The sequence below is a fragment of the Thalassophryne amazonica genome, chromosome 1 (assembly GCF_902500255.1).
Source record: "Thalassophryne amazonica chromosome 1, fThaAma1.1, whole genome shotgun sequence".
NCBI classification, from domain to species: Eukaryota; Metazoa; Chordata; class Actinopteri; order Batrachoidiformes; family Batrachoididae; genus Thalassophryne; species Thalassophryne amazonica.
Genome location: NC_047103.1, coordinates 149721751 through 149747911, shown reverse-complemented (window position 1 = coordinate 149747911; position 26161 = coordinate 149721751). Strand labels below are relative to the sequence as shown.

General features: G+C 41.1%; 1 protein-coding gene across 1 annotated transcript; it reads right to left on the bottom strand.

The window, feature by feature from the left end:
• Positions 1-1736: 1736 nt before the first annotated feature.
• rnd3a (Rho family GTPase 3a) lies at positions 1737-22352 on the bottom strand. The gene is made up of 5 exons (XM_034175808.1): positions 22112-22352; positions 20135-20222; positions 6689-6798; positions 4874-5008; positions 1737-3373 (listed from the first exon to the last, which is right to left on the bottom strand). The coding sequence occupies exons 1-5, from the start codon at positions 22259-22261 to the stop codon at positions 3125-3127; spliced, it is 732 nt and encodes a 243-aa protein (XP_034031699.1). The 5' UTR covers positions 22262-22352; the 3' UTR covers positions 1737-3124.
• Between the last annotated feature and the right edge of the window lie 3809 nt (positions 22353-26161).

Sequence of the window (26161 nt, the reverse complement as noted above, 5' to 3'; positions counted from 1 at the left end):
CTGGCTGCAGCCTGAATGTTGTGCACATGTAGGAAGTTGGCGCACTGCCAGCACAGTCAGCAGCAGTTATAGAGTCCTGCCGGACAAATAAAATCTAGCAAGTATATACTGATCAAACACCTAAAAGGATTTTTCACTCGACTGTACACAAGCAGGTGATCACTGACAGCTGTCAGTCTTTCTGTGCGGCCAGATGGACAGCTCCAGTGCTAATAATAATGGCAACGGATAATGGCAATATTTGCTGTGTCGGAATGGCTTCTCCACATTCTTGCTGTGTGACGGAGGCTAATCCTGCAAATGGTGATGCAAGGACCAAATTCGGCACAAATACTCCCTAGACATTATTCTTTTGGGTTAATAGGGTTTTAAAAGGAGTAGTTTGCACCATGTTAGCTATGTCACTGGGTAACATGTCACATCATAGAATCCAATGGATGTCGACATTGTTTGACCTTTACTTTGGAGACCAAGCATTCAACACAGTCAGAGCTATTCCATTTATTAATCCTATTAGCTTAACCAATAATTTGCACCAATTTTTACTTTAACTTTTGACTACTGTACAAACTGAAATTGACCTTTGTCACCATTCTTGCTGTTTTTACCCCATAACATTCAGTCAGATAGTCCAAACTAAACCATCTCAGAATCTTTATGAGCAGACAAATAATCTAGCATAGTTTAACATAGGATTGGAGCATTTTAAAATTTTTGACCCCCGTGTAATTCAATTGACCCCTACCTGGCCGCCTATTGAAAATTCAAGTGGCCAATCTTTTTTTTTTTTTAAGACTAATGTCTTAGGAGTATTTGTGCCAAATTTGGTGCTTGTATCACCATTTGAAGGAGTGTTTCAGTTATCTGCTGCACTACCTATAGGAGTTGCTGTCACCTTTTGAGAGAATTAATGGCTGCTACACATTTCAGTAAGAGATTTAATGAAATCGCACCCATGTTGGTTTCTCTTAACTGTCATCCTGTAAATGCAAGAGCAGATTTTAAGGTTTGCCATGGGCTCTAAATGGTTGTGCACCCACCTATCTTCATGAACTGTTCAGCCTTATGTGCCTGTTCGTGCCTTGCAGGGTCAGGATGTGGGCTCACTTTGTGCACCTAAGGTTAAAAAGGTCAGCGGGCTTCATTTACTTGTCATTCTACTTTGTGGATTTGCTTGCCAGATATTAGGATGTTCACTTCTATGTTGAATTTTATTTCATTATGCCTAGATGTTTTATTGTATAGAAGTTTTTAAATCAAAAGTGTGATGTAAAAGTGTGTGCCAAATATGCAAATATTGTAGTAAGTGCTTTGTTTTTGTTCTGACTCACCCCAGATCAGATTTACTAATATACATAAGGTGAATGAGTTGCCATCAGTTGTAAAGGGTCAGCCTGACCTGATTGGTTGTATACATGGCTGAAGCAAAGCTAAATTTCTTTGTTTATAGAACAGTCCCAATGATTATCAGTGTATGCAAATGTGGAATAAGCAACAAAGCTGACACACCATAGTTCCAATGCGTAACACAAATTAACAGATTAAGATGTGAAGCTTTTTGCTCTATACAGTCAATTACATTGAAATTGGTGGGTTTGACAAGACAGGCCGCATAAAATAACACCATGCATGTGGCTGCATATCAGTTTGTATGAGCAGATTTTGTCATAACTTTGGTCAGTTCTCTAATACAGCCTGTCAGTATTCAGCTTCCAGTATAAACATTAAAAAGCATGAAAATGTCCAAATTAATTTAATGAGGCATAGGAAAACCTTTACATTTACTTAACTGTACCTTCATTCACATGGTAACATACTCTTCATGCAATCAAACAAGACACCTCAAGTAAATTTGCATTTATTCTAAAGGGAAAATATAATTCAATAAATACTGTTGCAACATTAATGGCAAAGACATTTGAAAGTGACAATCAAGAAAAGACTTGCACAGAAACGACACCAGATCAGAAAACAAAAATTTGGGTCACAAATCATTTTTAGAGACATACTGGGAAACTTATGTTAAAGTCAGCCAACACACATCAAGTCTTTCATAAATCCTTAATGTTAAACTATTACTTGGTCACATTTTTTGCTGCAAATCAAACTCCAGAATGAAGTGACCCAACTGTTTCAAACTGTGGGATTTATGAAGCTTATAACCAACAGTAGTACCAGAAACATGTTTCTGGAGCATAAACAAGTTCTGTAACTGCTACATTCTTCAACCACCCCCAAGTTCAGTGGATGATTCACCATTTAAACATGTCATGACTTACCATGGTTCAGAATCATTTTTACTTGTTAAGCTTTCTGGCCTGTTGTGACGGGGGGAGGGGGTGTTCAGGTCATTTGTTCAACATAAATATAATCATTTTTGTACACACTGAATGACTGGATGGTAATAAGCTTATTTTGATTTTATGTCTGTTTGGATATTATTAGCAAAAAACAGACAAGTTAAAAAAATAAAAATAAAATCAGGGGTACATAGTGAGAGATCATATGAAGGTTTCTACAACACTGATCAGTTTAGTCAGTGAGCTGCTACGAGTGAGGCTAAAACATGACCGTCACACCAATGACTTCACATTACACTGACAACATATCAAAGACAGAACAAACAGCTGCATGTTTCCACTGTGCAGGACAAAGAATCTCATCTTCCACACAAACTGTTCCAGGAGCAAATCAGTTCCAATCCACAGTGACGAGTCGAAGACCTCTGAGCTCCATTTTCCTACATACCAAACCCCCTCACCACCGGTTTTGATCCTCTTTCACAAATCTGAGCAGCGTCTAGTGACACCACATTTCCTGCCCTTTTCCATTTTGCCTTGACTGTATCCGCTTCATCCTCCCAGAGGAAGAGTGTCATTTCCCCGAGCAGGTAGCCTGCTGACAGATGGCTGCTTCTTCTGGTGGGGGCTGCTCGGATTGGGACATCACTACGCATTGAGAGTGTTATCATTGGTGCAGAATATTCCAGTAACATGTACATGAATTGAAGCGTATAAAACCCCTTACCAGACAAAAAAGGGGTCTTAAACATGCAGGAAAGAGCTTTGCCCTCCAGCTTCCTGCTTGCACTGTGCTCTGTCCTCAGTTCAGTTCTGCTTATAAGTCACATGACGGAGCAACTTTTGGCTTTATCTTTCCGGAGGTCCGAGGCCACAGCCGCCAGTTCAGGCCTTCCGGGCATGTGTGAAATCCTCTTGGTAGAGCGGGCGGTCTTACTGCGCTTGACATTTTTGTTGTTTTTGTTGATGCAAGCCAGTGTGGCCACATGGAAAATGTCCCTGACACTGTTCTCCGACTGCTGAGCCGAGCACTCGATGTAGGGTGCCGAGATTTGCTTAGCCATGCTGGAACCCTGAGAACAAAGGTCAAATGTGGTCAGGGAAGAAAACCTGTGCTGCCCAGGTCGGCAGAAGATTTTAAAATGGTCCTCTTAATGATACCTAGATTTTTCCCTTTTAGACGAATCAATGATGCAGGTCTATCGAGAACACACTATTTATGGCCGTTTCTTTCACAAAACTATTACCCCATCAAGCAGATTACATCCTCTGTCTGTTAGCTGGATTATACCAACTGATTTTTAATAACTGAAGTTTTATGTGGTCTGGAATTGTTGTCCTTTCCCAGATGCACAAATTTGGCTATCAGCTTTCACTTTCAAGAAGTGCATGCTGCTTTCTCATTCTATAGGACTAATTCTTGGTCAAAAGACAATCTAAGCACATGTCTTTTAGAGAGCACTTGTCTGTAGAAAAGCAACAATCTAAACCTGGAGGCTACTATGGGTTTTTGTTCCCCTTTGTGCATCCAACAAGAAGTAGTCCATCCTATACAGAGAGACACCATGGTGAAGAATAAGAATTTAGAACTCTCTGGATGGTGCGTCAGTCCATTCCCAGTCACGGATGCACTCATTCACAGCTGGGTGGAGTATGACAACGCAGATGAATTTTGGCCAATGATAGAGACATGTAACCTGAAGCCTACATCTGGAATTAAACATCTATAACTGTGAGAAACTGGAATGCACAGATCACATAAATGTGAACTTGCACAAATGACTTGACATGCCAGTCTTATGTAACGAAGGACAGCAGGAGTCACTGTGCATATGTCATTAGTAAACCTCACTCCCCAATAGCTCAAAAGGATCCTCTGGTCACAAGGCCAGAGCCCTGGGTTTTAGCCTTCTGGTTAGAGTGAACGCCTCCCATGCCAAGGATCGAGAGTTTGCGTCCTGAGGGGAGTGAATGGGCGCAGTCAAAACAATGCAGAGTGCAGCCACTAGAGTGGTGCCGTGACCCGGATGGGAGTGAGTTTAATGAGGCCAGCAGGAGCTGCTGTGCATATGTTAGTAAATCTCACTCCAACAGTTCAAAAGGATTGTCTGGTCACAAGGTCAGAGCCCTGGGTTTTAGCCTTCTAGTTAGAGAATCCATGCCAGGGATCATGGGTTTGCGTCCCTAGGGGAACGAATGGGAGCAGTCAAAACATAACGCAGAGAGCAGCTGCTACACTTATACCATGGGATGAATTCAAGGGGGGAAAAACAATTAGCATGTCCAGAGTAAAGCTTTAAGCAAGCACTTCTAGAAAAGCCGATGACTTTACATGATACTGGAAAACATTATGGACTCTAAGGGATTCCCAACATATGTCAAAGGTTATGATGCAAGAAAAGAACAGGGCTTTAGCCTACACCCATGGTACTTGGCAAAACCAGTTGTCAACCTCAATTAAAGACTCCTCTCAAATATTACATTGGTTGGCTTGCATAAGTGACAATCTAGCATAAGTCACATTTGATACGATGGGAGGGGTCAGTAAATTGATTTCAATTTAATGTGCATACCTGGTCATAAGAAACTGGTGTCTGTCTGTGGTTGGAAAGCTCCACCAGCGTACTCAGGTCTGTGCGCAGGTCTGACTTGCATCCAACCAACAACATCTTTGTGTTAGGACAAAACTCCTGGATCTCCCCTTTCCACTGTGGAGATGGATACAAACTCAGTCATACATAAATCATAGAAGCAGCGATAATACATTAACAAATGCACAGGTAGTAACTGGCAAAAAAACAATCACTGTCAGAAAGAGTTTTTTCATATCTGCCAAATATGTGGCTCAGTTTTAACACAAATGCTTTTCATCTAAGCAAGAGAGCATTTTTCAAAAGTGTGATTTCAGGTGTTAAAAATAAGAAAAATGTTAATTGAAATGTGGCAGTTGATGAGCAGCTCTCATGTGCACCGGCTCATGACCTCAATCTTCAAGTACAAGTGTTAAAGCGGCTACTTCCTGGAGCCCCTAATGCTTTGAACTCGGGAAAGGAACCACGAAACAGTCCAAGTTCGCTCCCTGACAACAATAACTGCTTTGTGATCAATGGCATTTCTCCCAGGTCTTTAATGGGCCTCAGGGCTGAATGGTCAGGGGATCAGGTTCATCACCATCCAAAGATGAAGTTGTTTTGAACAGTTTGTTCGTGACTTTCCTTACATCAGCACAATCTGTTTGCACGCACGCAGACCAAGAACAAACTGCTGCCAATTTACCCATCTGAGCTGCATAGTCTACAGTGATACAGCAACTGTCTGATTTGTTGCCAGTTTTTTTTTTTTTTGCCGTTTCTGCTTGAAAGAGACCGTTTAAAGCACAAAACCACAGGAAAAAAAAAAAAGCTACCAGCAAACAAACTAATGGGGAGTTGCAGACAAAATAGATTATACTGTCAAATATGTTTGGAGTTATGTGGAAACAGTCAAAGTTCTGTGCGTGTAAACTCAAAATATGCAACACTTAAGTCTGTAATTGTTAATTTTAGACACGATTTGAACCCTTGCCTCCTCTAAGAGACGTGTTCACTGTTCCGTGCACACGGTGTGACACCTGCACCATCCTCAGGAGAGACTGCTTTCACAAACTTAAGATTCACCTAACATGGGAATTGATCCCACAACCTTGACCCGGGCCGTTCTGTGTGGAGTTTGCAGGTTCTCCCAGTGCTCTGGCTTCCTCCCACATCCAAAGACATGCAGGTTTGGTGAATTTGAAACCCTAATTTGACCTTAAATGTGCGTGCGAGTGTGCATGGGTTCGTCTGTCTATATGTGGCCCTGCGACAGACTGGCATCCTGTCCAAGGTGTATCCCACCTCTTACCCGATGACAGCTGGGATAGGCTCCAGCCCTCCTGAGACCTTTAACTGGAGTAAGCAAGTATAGAAAAATGAATATTTCAAGACCTTTAGATATTTAAGGGTCTAAAAATTACAGTATCTATTTTTGTGACCTACATATTAGCTTGATAAGGTGGTGCACGATTTGAACAGATCCAGTGTATTTTGTTGATTTCATATGTATTCCTACATAACATTGAGGGAGGTCTTATTTCCACGATTACACTCACGCACAGTAATAATGCATATTTTTGATCCTGCGGGTCGTCTGTCAGTTTGTGAGCAAAGCAATGGCAAAAGTTTTCATTGCATTCGGACCAAATCATCCACACTATCTGGATTAAATCTGGAGTAAAAACCCAGTCGCTTATCTAACGTCACATGACTCAGATCAACTGTGCGACAGAGCTGATTACAGTACCCTCCTAATAAAAGTGAAGAGCACACGATCTTGACAGTTACATCCTAACAGCCTGAAAAGCAACAAACCTTCTTCAGTACACTGTCAAGAGTTTCAGGGCGGCTGATGTCAAAACAGATGAGGACAGCATCAGAGTCCGGGTAGGACAGAGGCCTCACATTGTCGTAGTATGGAGAACCTGAAACAGATTGAGAAATTAACCAATCTATCATGTAAACAGATCACATTTGTTGACACTGGACTGAAGAATATTCAGACTCCTGTCACCGGGTGATGTAGAAACTCAGGTTTATGCAGCAGAACGTCACTGAACCTGATTCAGGGCATCCTTAGAAATTAAAGATCACCCTGCAGAATCCACTCAACCACTTTCCTTACGATCATACATCAACTCTCACATTCCCCCCCTGCCCCAATGCAAAAAAAATAAAAAGCTGGAAGAAAACTCACTTGACTGTGGAGCAGCATTTTGAAAATGTTTAAAGTCAGTCCCTGTGATTAACAGGGACAACATAGGATTCAGGGAGTCAGTCAGTGGATGGGTACTCAAAAATTGTATAACTCCTTAAACTACTGCATATTTGGCTCAATTTGAGTTCCAACATGCATATCAGGACCAGAGAACCTCCTATTGAGACATTATGACATACATTTAGTTTCTGACCAGTTCACTCTGACATTATAAATTATAATTCAAGTTAGCTGTTTGAAAACCAAATCTACAGGAATGCAACAAAAATGGCATTTGGTGTCTTGAAGTAAGCCTGAATGTGTTCAGTTGGCCACAATTTTGCTTTCAACTCACTCTTAGCACTTGTGCAGCTCACCCAAAACCCATAGCAACCAAGCAAGGAAAACAATGCAACAATGGTTTGCAAAAAATAAGGGAAAAAAGGGGAGGGGGGTGCTGACTATGACAAGTTCAGTTGTTGAAGCAATCCTCCCTGGATAAACTCAAAACTTCAAGCTGAGTGCAGAGCAACAACATAACTCCCTCCTCAAATGGAAGCCATATGTGATGGAGACACCCCTCTCTCTCTGCCAGACCCCAACATCTCCAAAGAGGAAGGGAGGGATGGTGGCGGCGTGTCAAGGTGAGTCAGGATCACATGACAAGTGAGAGCTGTTCATACACACTCAACTGGCCACCAAGAATCTGGAGAATTTTGTTTTTGGTTAGTGAAGGTCCCCTTGGGAGGTCCTTTCTAAACAAACTCAGGAATGCAATGCGTCTCTCTCACACACAGGTCTGGTGTTCATAATCCAAACAGTCTGGGTGAGAGACAGTTTAAACAACGCTTTCATCCAGCCGTGGTACAACATAACAGGACACAACCCCGTGAGATGTTTAAAATGGAAACAAACGAGGAAAACCACCATATCAGCGCATACATTCATGCATTTACGCAAATACCTGTCCAGACTGATTTTTTTTTCTCAATACATCAGAATCCAAGTATAGATACCGAAATGCTTCAGGTGACAACAGTAGATACACAGGACAAAGTCATCCTGTCTCAGCAGGGAGCACAGTTTTGTCATTTCTCACTGACTGATTTGAGTCTACAAAGGCAGGGAATCGGTGAAACCACCCAGCTGTTCTGATGGGGGTGTACAGGGATTGTGAACACAGAGCAGGAAAAAACAAACCATGAGGGAGGGAATGTGAGATCAGCCATAAAGAGTCAGTTCCCCCCCCCAGGGATGTCTTGTAATCAATCACACCGGTGCAGCATTGTTTGAAGGGGAGGGGTTCTAGCTGCTGCTGCCTGGAAGCAATCACTGGGGGAAAAAAAAAAAAACGACAGCCGCCGTGACCAAGAAAAACTGCAGAGCTGGCTGATATGTTGAAACAAATCTACTGGTTTGACTCAACCCCATGTGAGGAAATGATGTGTGTGAGACTTTGTCAATAAATCTGAATTTGCACAGACTTGTGCATTTACCTGAAAATCTAACCAACATTTGTGCTGATCGAGAAGCGAGATTACCCTCCGATGGTAATACAGACGCAGAGGCTCAGAAACGTAACGTGCAAATAATGAAACTAAATACAAATGTGACAGTTTGAATGATGTCAGGATCATGTGGAGTTTAATGTTAAACATTTGGCTGCTGCCATTTTGTTTTAAAGTGCTTCAATTCACCTTCCAGGTTCTGGGATGTCACCATCTTCTGGCTCTAGACCTGCAAGTCTTTAAATAAAATCCACTTCCCCTCATGGTGCCAACAAGCAACAGACCATTCAGCCATGGCCTTAAGTTAATTGTTATTTTTCCTTGAAATTTGTGTGATTAGTCTACATAGTAACATGGATTTTTTTTTTTTTTTTTAAGTTTTAACTGTGTTAAACATTTACTGTTTTATGACTAAAATATTTACTGTATAAGCTTATAATATTAAAGGATCAAAGATTAGATTTTTAACAACTATACAGCCACCATTGTAGTGATAAGAAAGGATGGGAGGGACAACCACCCTTGTAATAATAATGGAGAAAGTGCCACCTGATTGGCCAGTCAGACATTTGCAAGAAGGAACATCTGTTTAAAAACAAAACAGACTGCATGCATTTACTGCTTCTCGCGTTCACCTGAAACGTGCTGCTGGTGGAATCACAAGCTGTGTCTAGAACAGATGCCTTCAGCTCCAGCAGCCGTGGCACAGGCCCGATGGAATGTAGCATGCCATGTGGAATTTAAGTCATCCAGTCAATATTCCAGCCCTTTGACCATAACTGGAATTTTTCCTAGTCACACCCAAATTCAAGAGGCTTTTTCTTGGCCCAACGCCCTACCTCACCACAACAACGCTAGATAATCTGGCACCAGGGTTGTCAGTAATCCCACCAACTCAATCAGGTCTGGAAGAAATGTCTAATGGGGGGGGGGGGGGGGGGGGTAATATGCCATGTTTGATGCTAGACAATTAGCACACCTGAAAAAGGTCCAAATGCAGCTTGTTTGGCCTGATGCTGCCTGCAATGTTTACATGTCTGATGCCATTTAGCAGCAACTCCCACAGAAGAGTTGAATTTATAGCACGTTTACAGTCTGCGTTGAGCTCTGCAACAGTGATTAGACTAATAGTGGACGGTCTCGTTCACATCTGGTGTTTATAACAGCATGACCAGCATCCAGGCTGTGTCAGGCGTTTGTGTCTGAGACGAAACTCTGCTCTTTCCTATCTCCTATCAACCGGAAAGATGGGAGGAAATCCCAGAGCCAACAGCCTCATAAAGACCTGATGACCGTCATCTAATTAGCTCCTGTCATTGTTCTCCCACAGGATCTCCAAATCTGGAATCAAGATACACACCCCCACCCTCCCTCTTTGTCCTTTAAAAGCACAATCTTTCTGAACATATTATCCCTTGTGTCTCACCAAGAGGACACCAGCACAGTTATGCACACCGGCACGGCCGGAAAATGAAACATTTAAACAGACACTTCCTAGATTTAAAATCATTCCTTCTTCCAGGTTTAAGATTATTTAAGATGCCTTTCCAAGTCCAGATGAAGAGTTTGGAACACAGTCCGTTCTATTCCTGTAACATGACTCATCTGTCAAAATCAGGAGACCACAACAGACTATCAGCTTTCCTGACTGTGCCTGTATGGAATACAGCTCCAGAACATTCCATCATGTTCAAAAGTTCCTGCTTTCAGCAGGAAGCAGTTGCATGATAGTGGCATGCCGTCATGGATGATAATTTATCTCAGACAGTTCTGATGCACACAGTTGCAGCTGACAGACTGGAGGTCTGGCAGCAGGCCTGCAGATTTACTGCATGGCTAACAGACGAGCCCAAACGGATGAGGGTGGTGTGTGTGTGTGTGTGTGTGTGTGTGTCTCTCCCTACTGGACACCTGAGAAAAACTGCAACAAGCACATCTGACCATTTTACAATGTCAGCAGCAGTCACACACCCAACAGATCAACCAGATACCTGAGCCACTACAACCTAGTGGACCTACATCACGTGTAACGAAGAGGCTAGTTTTAATTTCAAATCCCTCCTCCAGTTGTAAATGGTTGTGGTTCAATGCAGTTTGACTAAATGTGTGAGTGTGTGCTCAATTCACAAACTCTATGGTCCCCAACTTTAATCATTGGAGATCCACTAGCCTGTACATTTTCCATCTCTACCTGCTTTGCCACACATTGATTAGCAACTTGAGGTGTGCTCACATACCTGAAGGACCTAACCCATAGGCATGCTCCAGCTCTCAACAGCTCACATGGACCCCACATATCCCAGTCCTGAATGGATGATCCCCATCTTTCCACACATGACCACAGTAGTACAGAGTACATGATGCTCCAACATTGAGCATCTATGAAAGAAACCCAGTATTAATGTATTATGGTACTTAAATTCCAGAGAGTCAATGGAGTCATAAGTGAGGGCAGTAATAAATTTACGCAGCCACGTTCGTATTACTACCACATATGCCCTGCAAGTTTCATCGCAAGTAACAATTTTATTAGATTTTTTTAAACAAATACAACCAGTCTTCTATGAAATTATTTTGCCTCAAGCGTTTTCTCCTGTAGTGGGACTGAGAGCACATCCCAGTGCCACTCAGTGGTGTCAATTTTGATTTTGCTTTGGTTGTGAGCCAGTCTTCATTTGATGCCCAACACTAAGGCACTGAAGTAACACTGCATTAAAAACTGAAACTAAAACTAGAGCACCACGCACACCTACGTCAACACTAGTTTTCAATTCCACAAATTTTTACCTTGGAAAAATTGAAGGTCAAAGTCCTGTGAGAACTGGCTTTTCATAAACTAAAATGATGTGATCAAATGTGAGGAGTATGTATTTAGTTCATGCACTTGGATCAGAGTTTTGTGGTGTTAGGCATTTCTCCCCCCCACTGACATTTCTTTGGTTTCTGAATTCTTTTTCAGATAATTTTCACAGAACATTGATTATTAGCTGTGCGCAAATCATCATTGCTTTTTGGCACTTGGTTTCCGACTGATAAAGACACAAACAGGCATAAAATTGGAACCTCCATCCAATTTTGGTGGTGTAGGTAAATTGATAGAGAAATGAGTGTAACTGAGGCACTTAATTGAGATATACTGCAAGATGTACACCAAATGGGCTTTTCAATATTAAATTAAAATGTCTACAAAGTCCACAATTTGGATCAGATCCAGATCAAACTTTGCCAGTTGATAAAGGATGCCACCCTACATAATGCTCTCAAATATGAAAGAAATTCGATATTTTTTTTGACAGTTATGAATTTTTTAAAATTCCTATTGCCTATCACGATATGGATCCTCAAAATTTAATATATGTAAAATTGTGGGTTTGTGGCTGTTCACAACCAAAAACAGGGGTGAAAACAACCTCTGCCCAAACTCACTGGACGAGGTAATAAAGCTACTGGGTTCTAGCTTAACTGTTCAGATTGTCAGTGCCCCATGCACGTGCAGAAAGCCTCGGCAATCATTTGCGATCAAAGTTTCGTGCCTGCAGCTACATCTTTTCTGAAGGCTCAGTTTAAATTCATGGATTCCTCAGATTAGTTACAAATATATGCATCAACTAACCTTTTCAAGCACATAAACTCAATTACAGGTTATCAGATTGCAGTTTGATATGAAAGCATTCAGAGGCACCAAACACATTTAGGCTCCGAACAGCAAAACAAGATCTGAAGGTGCTGTTGATAAGGCACCAAGTCAGCATTATGACCAGATTCCCATTTCTCTGTGGTGGACCAGCAGGCCACATGCAAGTCGAGATCCTAGAATGTGAGGTGTTCAGTGCCAAGTCTGTAAACAGAAAGTCATTCCTCAACACTTGGACATTCAATCTATTCATCTCTTCCCATGTTTGACTCCTTCAGTTCACACACATTGGAGCACCACAAGGTTCGAAACAGTCGGCAAATTCCACAGCTATTCAATTTCTCCTTGAAAACGAGGTGAGGCTTTGGTGAGCCACACCGCTTTCCCTTTCACTCTGCTAACGCTCAGGGCCCATTGGTACAATAGAGGTCTTTGTAACAGAGGCAGCAGAAATCTTTAGTCTGAAGAATGCCAGACATGCGGCTCCAATTCGCCGAGCCCAGAAATGTGAGCCAATGCAACAATGGCTGCCGATGGCGGATGGAGGGGTGTGGCGTGTGAGCGCAGCAGACTAGCTTTGTATGAGCAGGAAAAACGTCCCATCGCTAATCTGTCAGAGAAACGGCTCATGCAGTATGCTCTGAAACCTGCAGGAGGAAAGTGTCTGATTATCCCAGCTCCTCTAAACCAACTGACTTATCTGATGCTTCCTCTTTGCCAAAGTGGGTCATCTTCAGTTCAGCAGTGAAGAAATCTGATATATTCTGAACAATCTAACTACAAAGAATTTCCCATGATAAAGCAGACCCAGATGCCCCAATGGGCATCTTATCAGTTTTTTAAATGACTCAAAGTTGGTACTAATCTTGCATTTTTGATAATGATTTTCATTTGAGCCATTATTTGTCCTACTTTTAGGAATCTGTCAAGTTGGAAAAACATGCTGGTAATCTAAAGTAAAGCCCACTAAGCTGTTTTACAGTTATGTTCAAATGTAACAATACTAACTCAATGTGAAGGTGCAAGACCCATTTAAGCCAAACTACCCCATTTGAGCTGGGCACAGAGGAGTGATTTGCCCAACATCTACTCAGGAGTATTGTGCTCAGTTACAAAATAAGCAATAAGCAACTAAAGTACAACTGTTTTTGTGTTTTGCACGTTTCATTGAAACAGCAAACCATTGCTGCCATTGTTGCTTAATAAGTCAACTTTTGATTGTATTATTACACATTCATTATCTGAAAACTGTCTCGGCACCAAGACAGTTAAACTGAATGTTGATTTACCTTCAATAATCGTGAAAGCTGAACTTTGTCATTGATGTAGCAGTTGTAAAGAGTTGAAAAGCTTCCAGTTTTGATTGCACGAGCCATTAGATATGGCGCACAGTCAATGGTGGAGGTTTCCATCACCTTCTCATTGAAAAGAAGAGTAATCAGAGATTTCTGTCATCCACCAATCTGGATCACCTCCAAAATACAGTGGAGTCTTCCATGACCTAATATCTATCTGTAGCGCAAATTTGGTGAGAATCTGAAATAGTTTTGATGTAATCCTTCAAAGCTTATATAAAGTGAAACTTGAGCCAGAATCCAGATTCAGATCACCTCCAAAATGTAATGGTTCTTCCATGGCCTATAATGTGCATCTGTGGTGAAAATTTAATCAAAATCCATGCAACAGTTTTGACGTAATCTTGCTAAAAGACAGACAAATAAACGTTTATTTTATTACATCCTTGCAGACATAAGACTGTATAGTGCACTTTACTACAACCCCTGGCAAAAATTATGGAATCACCGGCCTCAGAGGATGTTCATTCAGTTTAATTTTGTAGAAAAAAAGCAGATCATAGACATGACACAAAACTAAAGTCATTTCAAATGGCAACTTTCTGGCTTTAAGAAACACTAAGAAATCAGGGAAAAAAAAAACAAATTGTGGCAGTCAGTAACAGTTACTTTTTTAGACCAAGCAGAGGGAAAAAAAATATGGACTCACTCAATTCTGAGGAATAAATTATGGAATCACCCTGTAAATTTTCATCCCCAAAACTAACACCTGCATCAAATCAGATCTGCTCGTTAGTCTGCATCTAAAAAGGAGTGATCACACCTTGGAGCTGTTGCACCAAGTGGACTGACATGAATCATGGCTCCAACATGAGAGATGTCAGTTGAAACAAAGGAGAGGATTATCAAACTCTTAAAAGAGGGTAAATCATCACGCAATGTTGCAAAAGATGTTGGTTGTTCACAGTCAGCTGTGTCTAAACTCTGGACCAAACGCAAACATGGGAAGGTTGTTAAAGGCAAACATACTGGTAGACCAAGGAAGACATCAAAGCGTCAAGACAGAAAACTTAAAGCAATATGTCTCAAAAATCAAAAATGCACAACAAAACAAATGAGGAACGAATGGGAGGAAACTGGAGTCAACGTCTGTGACCGAACTGTAAGAAACCGCCTGAAGGAAATGGGATTTACATACAGAAAAATTACATGAAAGCCATCGTTAACACCTAAACAGAAAAAAACAAGGTTAAGGATGAATCTCGAATCTGCATTGGGCAAGGTGATGATGCGGGAACTTTTGTTTGGTGCCGTTCCAATGAGATTTATAAAGATGACTGCCTGAAGAGAACATGTAAATTTCATTGTCATTGATGATATGGGGCTGCATGTCAGGTAAAGGCACTGGGGAGATGGCTGTCATTACATCATCAATAAATGCACAAGTTTATGGTGATATTTTGGACACTTTTCTTATCCCATCAATTGAAAGGATGTTTGGGGATGATGAAATCATTTTTCAAGATGATAATGGATCTTGCCATAGAGCAAAAACTGTGAAAACATTCCTTGCAAAAAGACACATAGGGTCAATGTCATGGCCTGCAAACAGTCCGGATCTTAATCCAATTGAAAATCTTTGGTGGAAGTTGAAGAAAATGGTCCATGACAAGGATCCAACCTGCAAAGCTGATCTGGCAACAGCAATCAGAGAAAGTTGGAGCCAGATTGATGAAGAGTACTGTTTGTCACTCAAGTCCATGCCTCAAAGACTGGAAGCTGTTATAAAAGCCAGAGGTGGTGCAACAAAATACTAGTGATGTGTTGGAGCGTTCTTTTGTTTTTCATGATTCCATAATTTTTTCCTCAGAATTGAGTGACTCCATATTTTTTTTTTCCCCTCTGCTTGGTCTAAAAAAGTAACCGTTACTGACTGCCACAATTTTTTTTTCCTGATTTCTTATAGTGTTTCTTAAAGCCAGAAAGTTGCCATTTGAAATGATTTTAGTTTTGTGTCATGTCTGTGATCTGCTTTTTTTCTACAAAATTAAACAACTGAATGAACATCCTCCGAGGCCGGTGATTCCATAATTTTTGCCAGGGGTTGTACATACTGCCAATATGCGAACATAACATTACTGTTTTCTCATGGTTGACTCTCAAACACCTAGAGATCATCTACTGGCAGTTCTAATTGATAAATTTCAGTTCCAGGTTTTGTTTGTTTTTTAAAAAACAAACAAGCTTTCCAGCTCTTAGTTCATATTTTTTTATATTCTTTTGTAGAATTTTGCATTTTCTATCAATGATGCTTCTCAGTCATCCAGGTAGGAGACATCCATCTCCACTGACAAGCCAGTGCCAGAATTCCAGTTTATTGTGGTCTGGTTCACTACTACTGCTGCTATATATGAGCACAACATTTTTATCCATGCTATTAATAGTGTTACAAAAATACACCTACATCTACCAATAAAGATGCCAAATTCTACAGTTAGCACAAGAAAAGTAGTATGTTTAGCCTTTCTGTGAAGTGTAAAGAGACTATTGTAAGGGCCATGTTGGTCAGTCCATGGCAACATCAACGGGCAAAGAACAATTTTAAGCAAACTTTGTGGCAAAACTCAGTGGACCATCCTCTCACAACACAGGTCATATCAACATCAAATCAGGTCATTGTCTAAAAATGACCACATCTTAAGTACTAGAGATCTTGAAATGGTTGTCTGCTCTCCTGGGGCTAACAAAATGAAATGCCTGACAAATATCACATAATGGCTTCAAATAAAATCAAATTAGCTCCCAGTGATGAGGCGCACTGCAATCAAATTGCCACATGTGGTATAGTAACACAAGCTACTCTAAAGACTATTAAGGGGTTCTTGTACTGGCATTTCCAGCACTGAACATCCCTGACTTAAGGCGCAACTTGTCACTTTGCATCCTCTACTGGTACAGAGTGGCACATTTTAAAGCACTATAATCCATGACATCAGCCTGATGAGTTTTTTCTTCCCTCTTTTAGCATTCTTATCCCTAAAGAGGTCTTTCAAACATACACTTTATCCTGTCTGTCACCAACTTTACTCCATGGTGTCATTCATGACTGACGACAAGTCCAGGATCCACATGGTAATTTTACCAGCTTGAAAATAAACTGTATAAGAGGCAGCCACTTTTCAGGTTTAGATGCACACAACATGGCAAGACATCTATGGATAGGGAGCATGAACCAACTGCATACTAAAGCTGGGGACACATTACTGTGAGGTGAGTATGGAAGGCTGGACAGCTTATGACAGGTAAGATCCCACCTCATAACTCAGGACAACCTAAGAGGCACGGCCAAGGTTACTTTGATGTCCCAGTGAGGCCCTGACTCACTATGTGAGGGACGAGACAATCTCATGATCGAGGCCTGCATGCGCATTCCATCGATGCGTGTTTATCACTGTGTGCGGTGTGCAGAGGATTCCCCACAAAGATCACTGTTTTCATTGTGTCGCTGGGGTATTTCCCATGGAATTCCTTGTAATGATGTAGGCAGGAAGTTTCTCTTTGACTTCGTTTTTGTTCGGTTCAATTCTGCCATTTCTTCTCATGTACTTCGTGCTGAAAATTTTGCTCAACTTTACCAAGCGTAAAAAATGGTTATGTTTTTGGTGAGTTTTGGTCATCTGCTTGAGTATGACTGTCAACTGGTCTGAACTGGTTTTATCTGATCAGCAACAAAGGAATTAGGTTCCACCATGTGCCAAACAACTTGGTTGAAGGCAAGGGGTGACGCTTCCCCTCAGTCTGGGGAGCCACTAAGATTAGGTTTGTTGTGACAACCACACCCACTATACCACCTATATAGTCTTGTATAAAAGCATTATGCCGGCCATGTTCAAGGTCTTTTCAGAAAATGGAGTCCATGTGTGGGCTCCGTCTCTGGGGACCGGGCCTGGTTTTCAGTGCTACTTCCAATAAATTCAAACTGAGGAATATATCGATTTTGTTCTTTATAAGGAGCAGTATCTACAGAAAGAACCAGGAGGAACAATACTACACAACTTTCACAGTCGTTAGAGATTTTGAAAAGGCAGATTATACAACTAATCAACTGGTTTCAGCATATTTTTTTTATGATGACTGAAAGACGGGATCACACATTTAATGACTGCACCTGATGATGGACCACAGGCTACATGATTTGTCAAACCAGCTGGATGAACTAAACTCGTGAGAGTTTGCTTCAAACTCAACTGTATCAATTTCAAGGGTAAATGTAGATGGACGACAAACTGCTCGCTGTTACCATCTGCACAGCTATCTACTCTGAGAAATCCATTAAAAAGAAAAAAAAAAAAAACCCCTGATATTTTGATACTGAAACTGGAGTTTTGAGATTCCCGTTGGCTACTTCCTGTCATCTTTGTCTTGTGACACCTTTTCCTGCATCTCACCTACCTTTTCAATGGCTGTTGGCACTGTGTTTGCAGTCAGGTCGGTAATCGGCACGCACTATACGACTGCGTCCAGAGTAAACTAAAAAAATTCAAACATGGCTGACTGACCAACTGAAACCTGGTTGGGTCTGTTCCCCTCACACACTTGCCAATTCAGGTCTGTACCCCAGACACTAGCAGATTTCTGTGCCAACTAGCCCCTCTGACTAACGCAGACTCTACCCAACTGAATTGTGGGTAAAATCAGGCACAAAATCTTGTAGTGTGTCCTCAGCTTTAGGCACATCAGCAAAAGTATCCATGTTCCTAAGTTATTCATTTGTTGGCAACTTTGTGCTGGAACTGGACCAACACCAAAATGGGATAAGTGCTCTCAATGCTTTGTGACCTAGATATAAAAACAAACATTTAACTGCAAAAGTCTGCAAATGGCTCTTGTCAAGTAACCTTCCAGAACAGATATGAGTATTGAGAAGATAATGCCTGCAACGTTACAGCTTTCATATCTGAAAAGGGCTTCAGACAGACAAAGTGTAAACCCTAGATAAAAGGTCTCAGCCTCAGTAGACCCACCCAGAAAGACGAGCCGGCAGAGAGGGACAAATGGAAAGCAATACAAATGTCAGGCATCTACCTTAATGACCTGAATTGCTCTCATTCTCCCCTCCACAGCCACACCAGGCTGGTCATTAGCCCACTCATCACCGTGGAACAAAGACAAACCCGTCACAGCGTTTGTAGGTGTGTGTGTGTGTGTGGATGTGAGGGAGGGGGAGGCAGCCCAGAGCGTGTGCGTGTTTGTCTTCATATCGGCATCCTGGTCTTTGTCCGAGAGCACACAGGGGTCAAACGAACCCCCCCACCCCAGCCTCACCTCAGGAGATAAACAATCGATTGGAACAGTCACAGTCAATGGGTGTCGATACAAAAGGACCAATCAAGCCAAAACCTGTACAAATCTGTCTTTGGGAGTGAGTTGGTGGGGGTCTGTTTCTGTCTCAGACCTACTGATCTAATAGGATCCACACACACCCACACTTTCTTATGAAGCAGAGGGATGAAAAGAAAAACGGCTCCAGGCATCCGGCCAACAAAGCAATAAAACAAAAATTCTCACTGCCTGGATTTCATTCCTTCACTTTGCACTTACTTTCTCATAACACGCTGTAAGAACCAAAGAATTTAAATTTCCAACTGCTTGTTTTTCCTCACAGTACCTTGGAAGTGGGTGGGGATTTTTTTTTTTTCAGCTTTCACTTTTAATTCTTCCAAAGACAAAGAGTTATTCAAAAGGCATTTGTGTAAAGCCAGTTTTTGGGATGGTGCTTAGGGGGAAGTCCGAGTGCTGTTCAGATTTTAAATTTTTCCCCGTTGCTTCTGTCATTTCCCATAACACTGATCAGGAAAAGTGCTGATCTTGGAAGTTCAGAAGTTGCATCGTCATTTCTCAGAAATTCCAAGCCGAAGACTAGCAACAGCTGGCTCACCTCCCCCCCCAAAAAACCACCACAAGCATCACTCACGCCTGACTGCTATTCACTGCTTGGGCACTGAGGGATGGCAGAGTGGGTTTATTTACCCACTCGCACACAAGCAGATGGTTCAGACCCTGGAAACAAAGTCCAAGCAAGAAAAAAAAAAGTGATTAGAGCTCCAGAGCTCATACACGTTGCACAACAAAAACACATACTTGGAGGAATTTCAGTGTGTGTTCTCCAGATGTGTCCATCTGTGTGATAAATGTTATCAAAGCTCGATTTATCCTGTTCCCATACAATTCCTGCTTTTACAACAGTTCTTACTAAATCTGTGAATCAAATCCAAACTTTGGCTGAATGTGTGTAACACAGACAACACCAAACCATTCAGGAAGAGGTGATGAAAGAGGGCGCGCTGATCCGACGGGAAATGTGCAGCTCCAGACTACGAGAAAGGATTAATTTGGCTTTGATTAAAATGGGTCGCAGATTAATGCCATTGCTCTAAAAACAAAACCGGAGCATTAGTGTCACACAGGGTAGTTTATAAAGATATGGCCAAACAGCGGGAATATTAACTCAATCTCGTCCCATTAGCAAATACTCAGAGGTCAGCGAGGATGAGGGCCAGGGAGCAGCACATCTGAACATTACATCAGGACGCATAACATGAAGAAAACACAGACATGGGAGATTACCTGAGGTGTCCCACAGGCTGAGCTCGATTCTCTGAGTGTCGATTTCAAAACTGGCAGTGTAGTTTTCAAACACTGTCGGGACGTAGCTCTGAGAAGGAACAGAGGACAAGTGTACATTAAGAGCCACACTAAACACAAGCTGAACCGGTCACTGACCAGCTCGATTACCAGTGGATTTCAGACAGTAGTTTGGTGTATCCACTCCAAAAAAAAAGACCAAATGGTTCAGCTACAAGGACTGACACTGAACGGCTAAAATACAGGCCTCAAAACTGGAATAAGCGATGAGATTTGAATTTGGGATAGTAAAGGATCCTGGAATTTTTAAAGATTTGTTTGCGTGTCTTAGCATTTCAAAATCAGTTCCTGAAGGTCGATTTATCAAATTAGGGGCATTTGTCTGGATGTACTTTGTTAGCAACAACTCAAACTGGGAAACATTCTTTTTCCCTAATGGAAAACCTACATAACCAATAATATGACTCAGATGTGCAACAGAAGCCCTGATTCAGATCAATTCTTTAAATTTCTGACATCCAGCCCATTAACTTTGGCCAATATTAGACCGATGCCAACCTGAAATACTGGCTTGGCCGACCCCTAATCAAAAGATTCTAAATATGCTGCGATCCTCATACCAGCTTCTAAACTCGCACACTGTAATGGCATAAATACAAACATATGCTACAATACATTTGATAAAGTGTAGCGGACACAGCGATGCACTCTGGATTAGAATACGCAGGTTGGTTCAGTATGTGCACTTGAGTCCTTTTTCAATGCACCCTTCAGTTTTTCCACTTTAGCTCATAACATCACATCATCTACATTGCATAAACTCAAAATGTAAAAAAATTAAATGCGAAAATTGTGAAGAGTTTTGCAGATGAATTTCAGAAACACAAGATACTACGCGAGGCTAACAGGCTGCTAATTTCTGAATGCTTTTGGGCTATAACACTGCCCCCTAGTGATTAACTAGGAAGGAGAGCAGACGGACTACAGTCTGTGCATGTTGGCAAAACCAGGCTTCAGAGGCAGGATTAGGCCAAGATAAGGTTATACGGTTCAGAGCTGGGTAGACATCCAAATTAGTTATGACTTCTGGGATGGGCGGGGTGGGGATACACTTTGCTGAGATGTGCCATGAATGGCACATGAGCCTGGGAGCTGGTATGCGGATCACAACATAGGAGCTAATTTATCATCTTTAAGAAGGAAGAAGCATTTTGACTAGGGGTGGGCCAAGAAAATATTTCAATACATCAGGAGCTACTGCTTAAAGATAATCAGAATACTACAAATATAGACGTAACGCAAGTTATTGTTGGTTCAGCCAAATTTTACTTTGTCTTAAACTTTTTAGACAATTACAGTCCATGAACAGGAAAAAAAAAAAATCAGTTTCTCAATTAAACTTGGCAAGAAAGAAAACAATCCCAGTTTCTCATGAGATTTGCTCTTTTTGACAATTTTCTAGATTCCTAGTTTTTTTTTTAAGACAATTTGGAAAAAAAAAACAAAAAACAAAACTATTAATACACAAATATGGCCCTGGAATCAAGAAAATTTGTAATTGCCATTTTTTTATTTCCTGTAATTGATAGGAGGACAGAGAATTCTAACCAAACAAGAGATGCTAAATCCTTTGATGACCTTCAGGTTTCACTTTCACCCATTTAGTTAAAATTACGGCTGGCTTTATGACGTCACGCCACTTTTTTGGTGCTCATTAAATGCCCTTTAGCTCACCCTTCTGAGACAAATTAATTTAAACCATGCAACAGACTTAACCAGTCATACATAAATTATTAGCAGCATCCATATTAGGACAAGTACTGTGATTATTTACTAATTAACAAGGTTAGTATAACCACCACCAGTACTACCAAACACACAGCCGGTGTATAACTGTTGTGAAAGCACATTTTATAAGCCCCCTCCCTAAAGCACTGACGGGTGTTTTTTGTCTCTCACCTCGGGGAAACAGTCCTTGGCGAACACGTGAAGCAGCGCCGTCTTTCCGCACTGACTGTCCCCCACCACCACTATTTTACACTTCACACTCTGACTGGGATCCATGCCGGACTTCAGAGAGAATTTCTGACACGACCGTCTCTCCTTCATTGATTCCAGCCTGGATTCTGAGTTCAAATACGGATCCGACGGTGAGGATGAGCCGCGGAGGTCGAAGGCAGAAACAGCAACTGCTCGCACTCTGCACTGACTGAACACCGGTGAAGGCCATCTGCCTGCATTTATTACCGCGCACGGGCCAAAGGCAGCGCCCCGCCCCCCCCCCCCGCCTGGACACGCCCACGATCCCTCAGCCTGGGGACAGTCCTGCTAGAGAGCGCCCCCTTTTGGACTGACCACAGATTTCACTGCTCAGCGCACAGAAAAAAATGAAAGCATTTTTATTCTTTTTTTTCAGTGATGTGTCATTCTGTGGCTCCGGCATATGTGTTCTATTTACTGCCTTGTCTGTAGAATTAAATATGCTCCAAAATTATGAAATACAATTTCTTGAGGACTGAAAAAGAAAAAGAACAAACGTGATCCCATATTTTGTTGGTGGTGCAAAACAAAACATTGTCCAAACAATTATTATTATTATTATTATTATTATTAACAACCAAATAATAATACCCTCCCCATGACCATTTACTGGAATAAACAGGTTGAAAAATGGATGGAATTATTCTCCATATTCACCTGGAGTTGTGACAGGAAAGGCATCTGGTGTAAAACTTGTGTTAAATCAAGGGAACGAAAAAAAAAGGTAAATATATAAAATTATTAGAAAAAAATAAAAGTACATAAGTGGGTCATGTGTGCAGGTTCAGCTAGAGGTTATTAAACAAAGTGAAAGGGTATATAATAGTGCACAAATCATCTGATAAATTGGTATTATAAGAAAAAAAATGAGTTATTGTTTTACTAAACATAGACGCATTTTCTGTCAAAACCTGGGACAGTTTAGTGCCCCATCTTGCTCATTATCAGTGCACCAAATATCCAGACATGGGGTCAAATACTTTGCATTGTATTTAAATACAAATACAAATACTTTAGCTTTTCAAATTCCAAATACAAATACAAATACTTTGTACTTTTTCAAATACAAATACTTTATATTTTGAGTATTTCAAATACAAATACAAATACTTTATATTTTGAGTATTTCAAATACAAATACAAATACTTTCTATGAACTATAAACAACAAATCAACACAAAAACTGCTAAACCGGTGACAATTTATTGTGAAAATAGCATGACCAAATACTATTGATAAGTAAAGGATTGACTGTTTTATCACAAATTCACTATTATAATATCACAGGCAATAATCAAACTATCACAATATATATTCTGTTTCCATCAATATTGCATCCTTTTGTATCCACTATATCACAAAACAATAATAAAATGTCATATCTTCTTGTCTCATCATATTGTATTATTGTATCTCAATCACAATAACACATAGCTGATAGTTTTCTGGTGTGTCTCAACATGGTGTCACAGAGATTCCCAAGTTTGAAAAGTATTTGAAAAAGTATTTGTTAATACTTGGGATCGGTGATGTATTTGAAATACAAATACAAATACTTTGAATTCAAAATCAGAAAATACAAATACAAATACTCCAAAAAATGTATTTAAGTATTTTCAAATACAAATACTTTTGTATTTGGCCCCATGTCTGCAAATATCATTAATGATCCTTTTTATTTATGAATGTTACCTTTATTACTGTTATAAAAAAAATAACAAAGGGCATCCTTTCTTTGTCCCTTTGGAGTCAGTGTAGTGCAGCATAACTATAAACACAGAAACACACACCATAAAAAGAGCAATACAGATCATCAAACTATTTACCTCAAAATTGTACATTTCATAACCCATATACACGTCTTAGTGCTTCAGTGTTGCAGGGCCACATGGCCCCACGTCTGTATGGATCCTTACAGGCATAATGCACAGTTAGTTCACTGTGTTCTGGGGAAAAGTGAATAGGCACGGCCACAAAAGGGTTCTTAAACCTTTTGAGTTTGCAGTTGGTCACTCTGTGCCATCTGCCTGAGGGTAAAAGCTCAGAATGGAGCACATTAGATGGGCCAGTCACTATTCTTTGAGCTCCGCCGACTGCTCATAAAGGGATTGTGAAGAAAGATTCAGACTCTCTGTAACCTTAAGCAGCATGCAACTTAGATTTTAGGAGGACAGAAAGGTTTGCTGTTACAGTACGAGGTCTGTCAGAAAAATATCCGACCTTTTTATTTTTTGCAAAAACCTGATGGACTTGAATCATGTGTGCTCGCATGAGCCAGCCTTGAACCTTCGTGCGCATGCGTGAATTTTTTCACGCCTGTCGATTGCGTCATTTGCTGGTAAGCAGCCTTTGTGTGAGGATGGGTGTAGTCTCTGCAAGGAAAATGGCGGAACCACTGGAGCAGCGCGACTGCATCAAATTTTGCCAGAAACTGGGCAACAGCCAGGTGGTAACCATTCAGATTATTCAGACGGCTTTCGGTGACGATGCTATGGGCATCACACCGATTAAGGTGCGGTACAACCGGTTTAAAGACGAGTGCGCCACGCTCCGGTCGGCCATCAACATGCTGAAACGACCAGATCATTTCCAAAGTGAACGCTGTGGTGATACGGGACCGTTATGTGACTATCTGAGAAATTGTGGAAAAGGTGGACATCAGCACTTTTTCGGCAAATTTCACTGTGACAGAAGATTTGGCCATGAAAAGAGTTGCAGCGAAATTCATGCCGATGGCTTCGGCACAAAGCTGCTGACGGAGCAAAAGCGCCTCCGCATTGAAGTCTCACAGGACATGCTGGACTCCAAAAAATGATGCCCACCTCTTCCACCATTCGGAAGATTCAGGCGGCTTTCGGTGGCTTTTCAGTCGTGTGACTATCCGAGAAATTGTGGAAGAGGTGGGCATGTCACAGCATGTCACGATCTGGTCATTTCGGCATGTTGATGGCCGCTTGGAGCGCGGCTCGCTCTCCACCATTGTGCGGACGTCTTTAAACCGGTTGTACCGCTCCTTAATCTGTGTGATGCCCATAGCATCGTCACCGAAAGCCATATGAATAATCCGAATGGTTTCCACTTGGCTGTCGCCCAGTTTCCGGCAAAATTTGATGCAGTCGCGCTGCTCCAGTCGTTCCGCCATTTTCCTTGCAAAGAAAATCCGATGAGAGACTCCACCCATCCTCACACAAAGGCTGCTTACCAGCAAATGACGCAATCGACAGGCATGAAAAAATTCACGTATGCGCACAAACGTTCAAGGTTTGCTCATGCAAGCACACGTGATTCAAATCCATCAGTTTTTTGCAGAGGTGTCAAGTAACGAAGTACAAATACTTCGTTACTGTACTTAAGTACACTTTTTAGGTATCTATACTTTACTCCATTACTTATTTTTCTGCCTACTTCTGACTTCTACTCATTACATTTTCACACAAGTATCTGTACTTTCTATTCCTTACATTTTTAAAACAAACAGCCTCGTTACTCTTGGCTTCAGTTTAATGTTTATATATATATTTCACGTCATGTGCGCCTGTAATCACCTTTTCTGCAGCACGGCTTTGCTTTGAACCGTGAACCAATCGAAGCAGTGGTTCGCAGATTGAAGCAATGCTTCGACCTATTGCTTCGTTTATTCTTTCTTTCTTTCGCTTAATTTCCCCCGCTAAAACCATAAAGAGCATACTTCTGTGAGTATTATTTACCTTTTCTATGTTAAACCGACCTGTTATGGTCTTCTGAAACAGCTGATAGATGTATTTTATAACTTAAAAACGGAGCGATGCTAACGCGTTAGCATGTCTATGGCATTTTCAATGTTAAAACTTAGCATTAAGCAATTGCAGCTCTCATCACGTTCGGGTGCATTTGTTTTCAAATTGTAATATTTCTTAAATTTATTTTTGTTTATATATTAATAATCTAATGATTATTATATACAATTTTAGAGGAAGAGGCAAAAAGAAC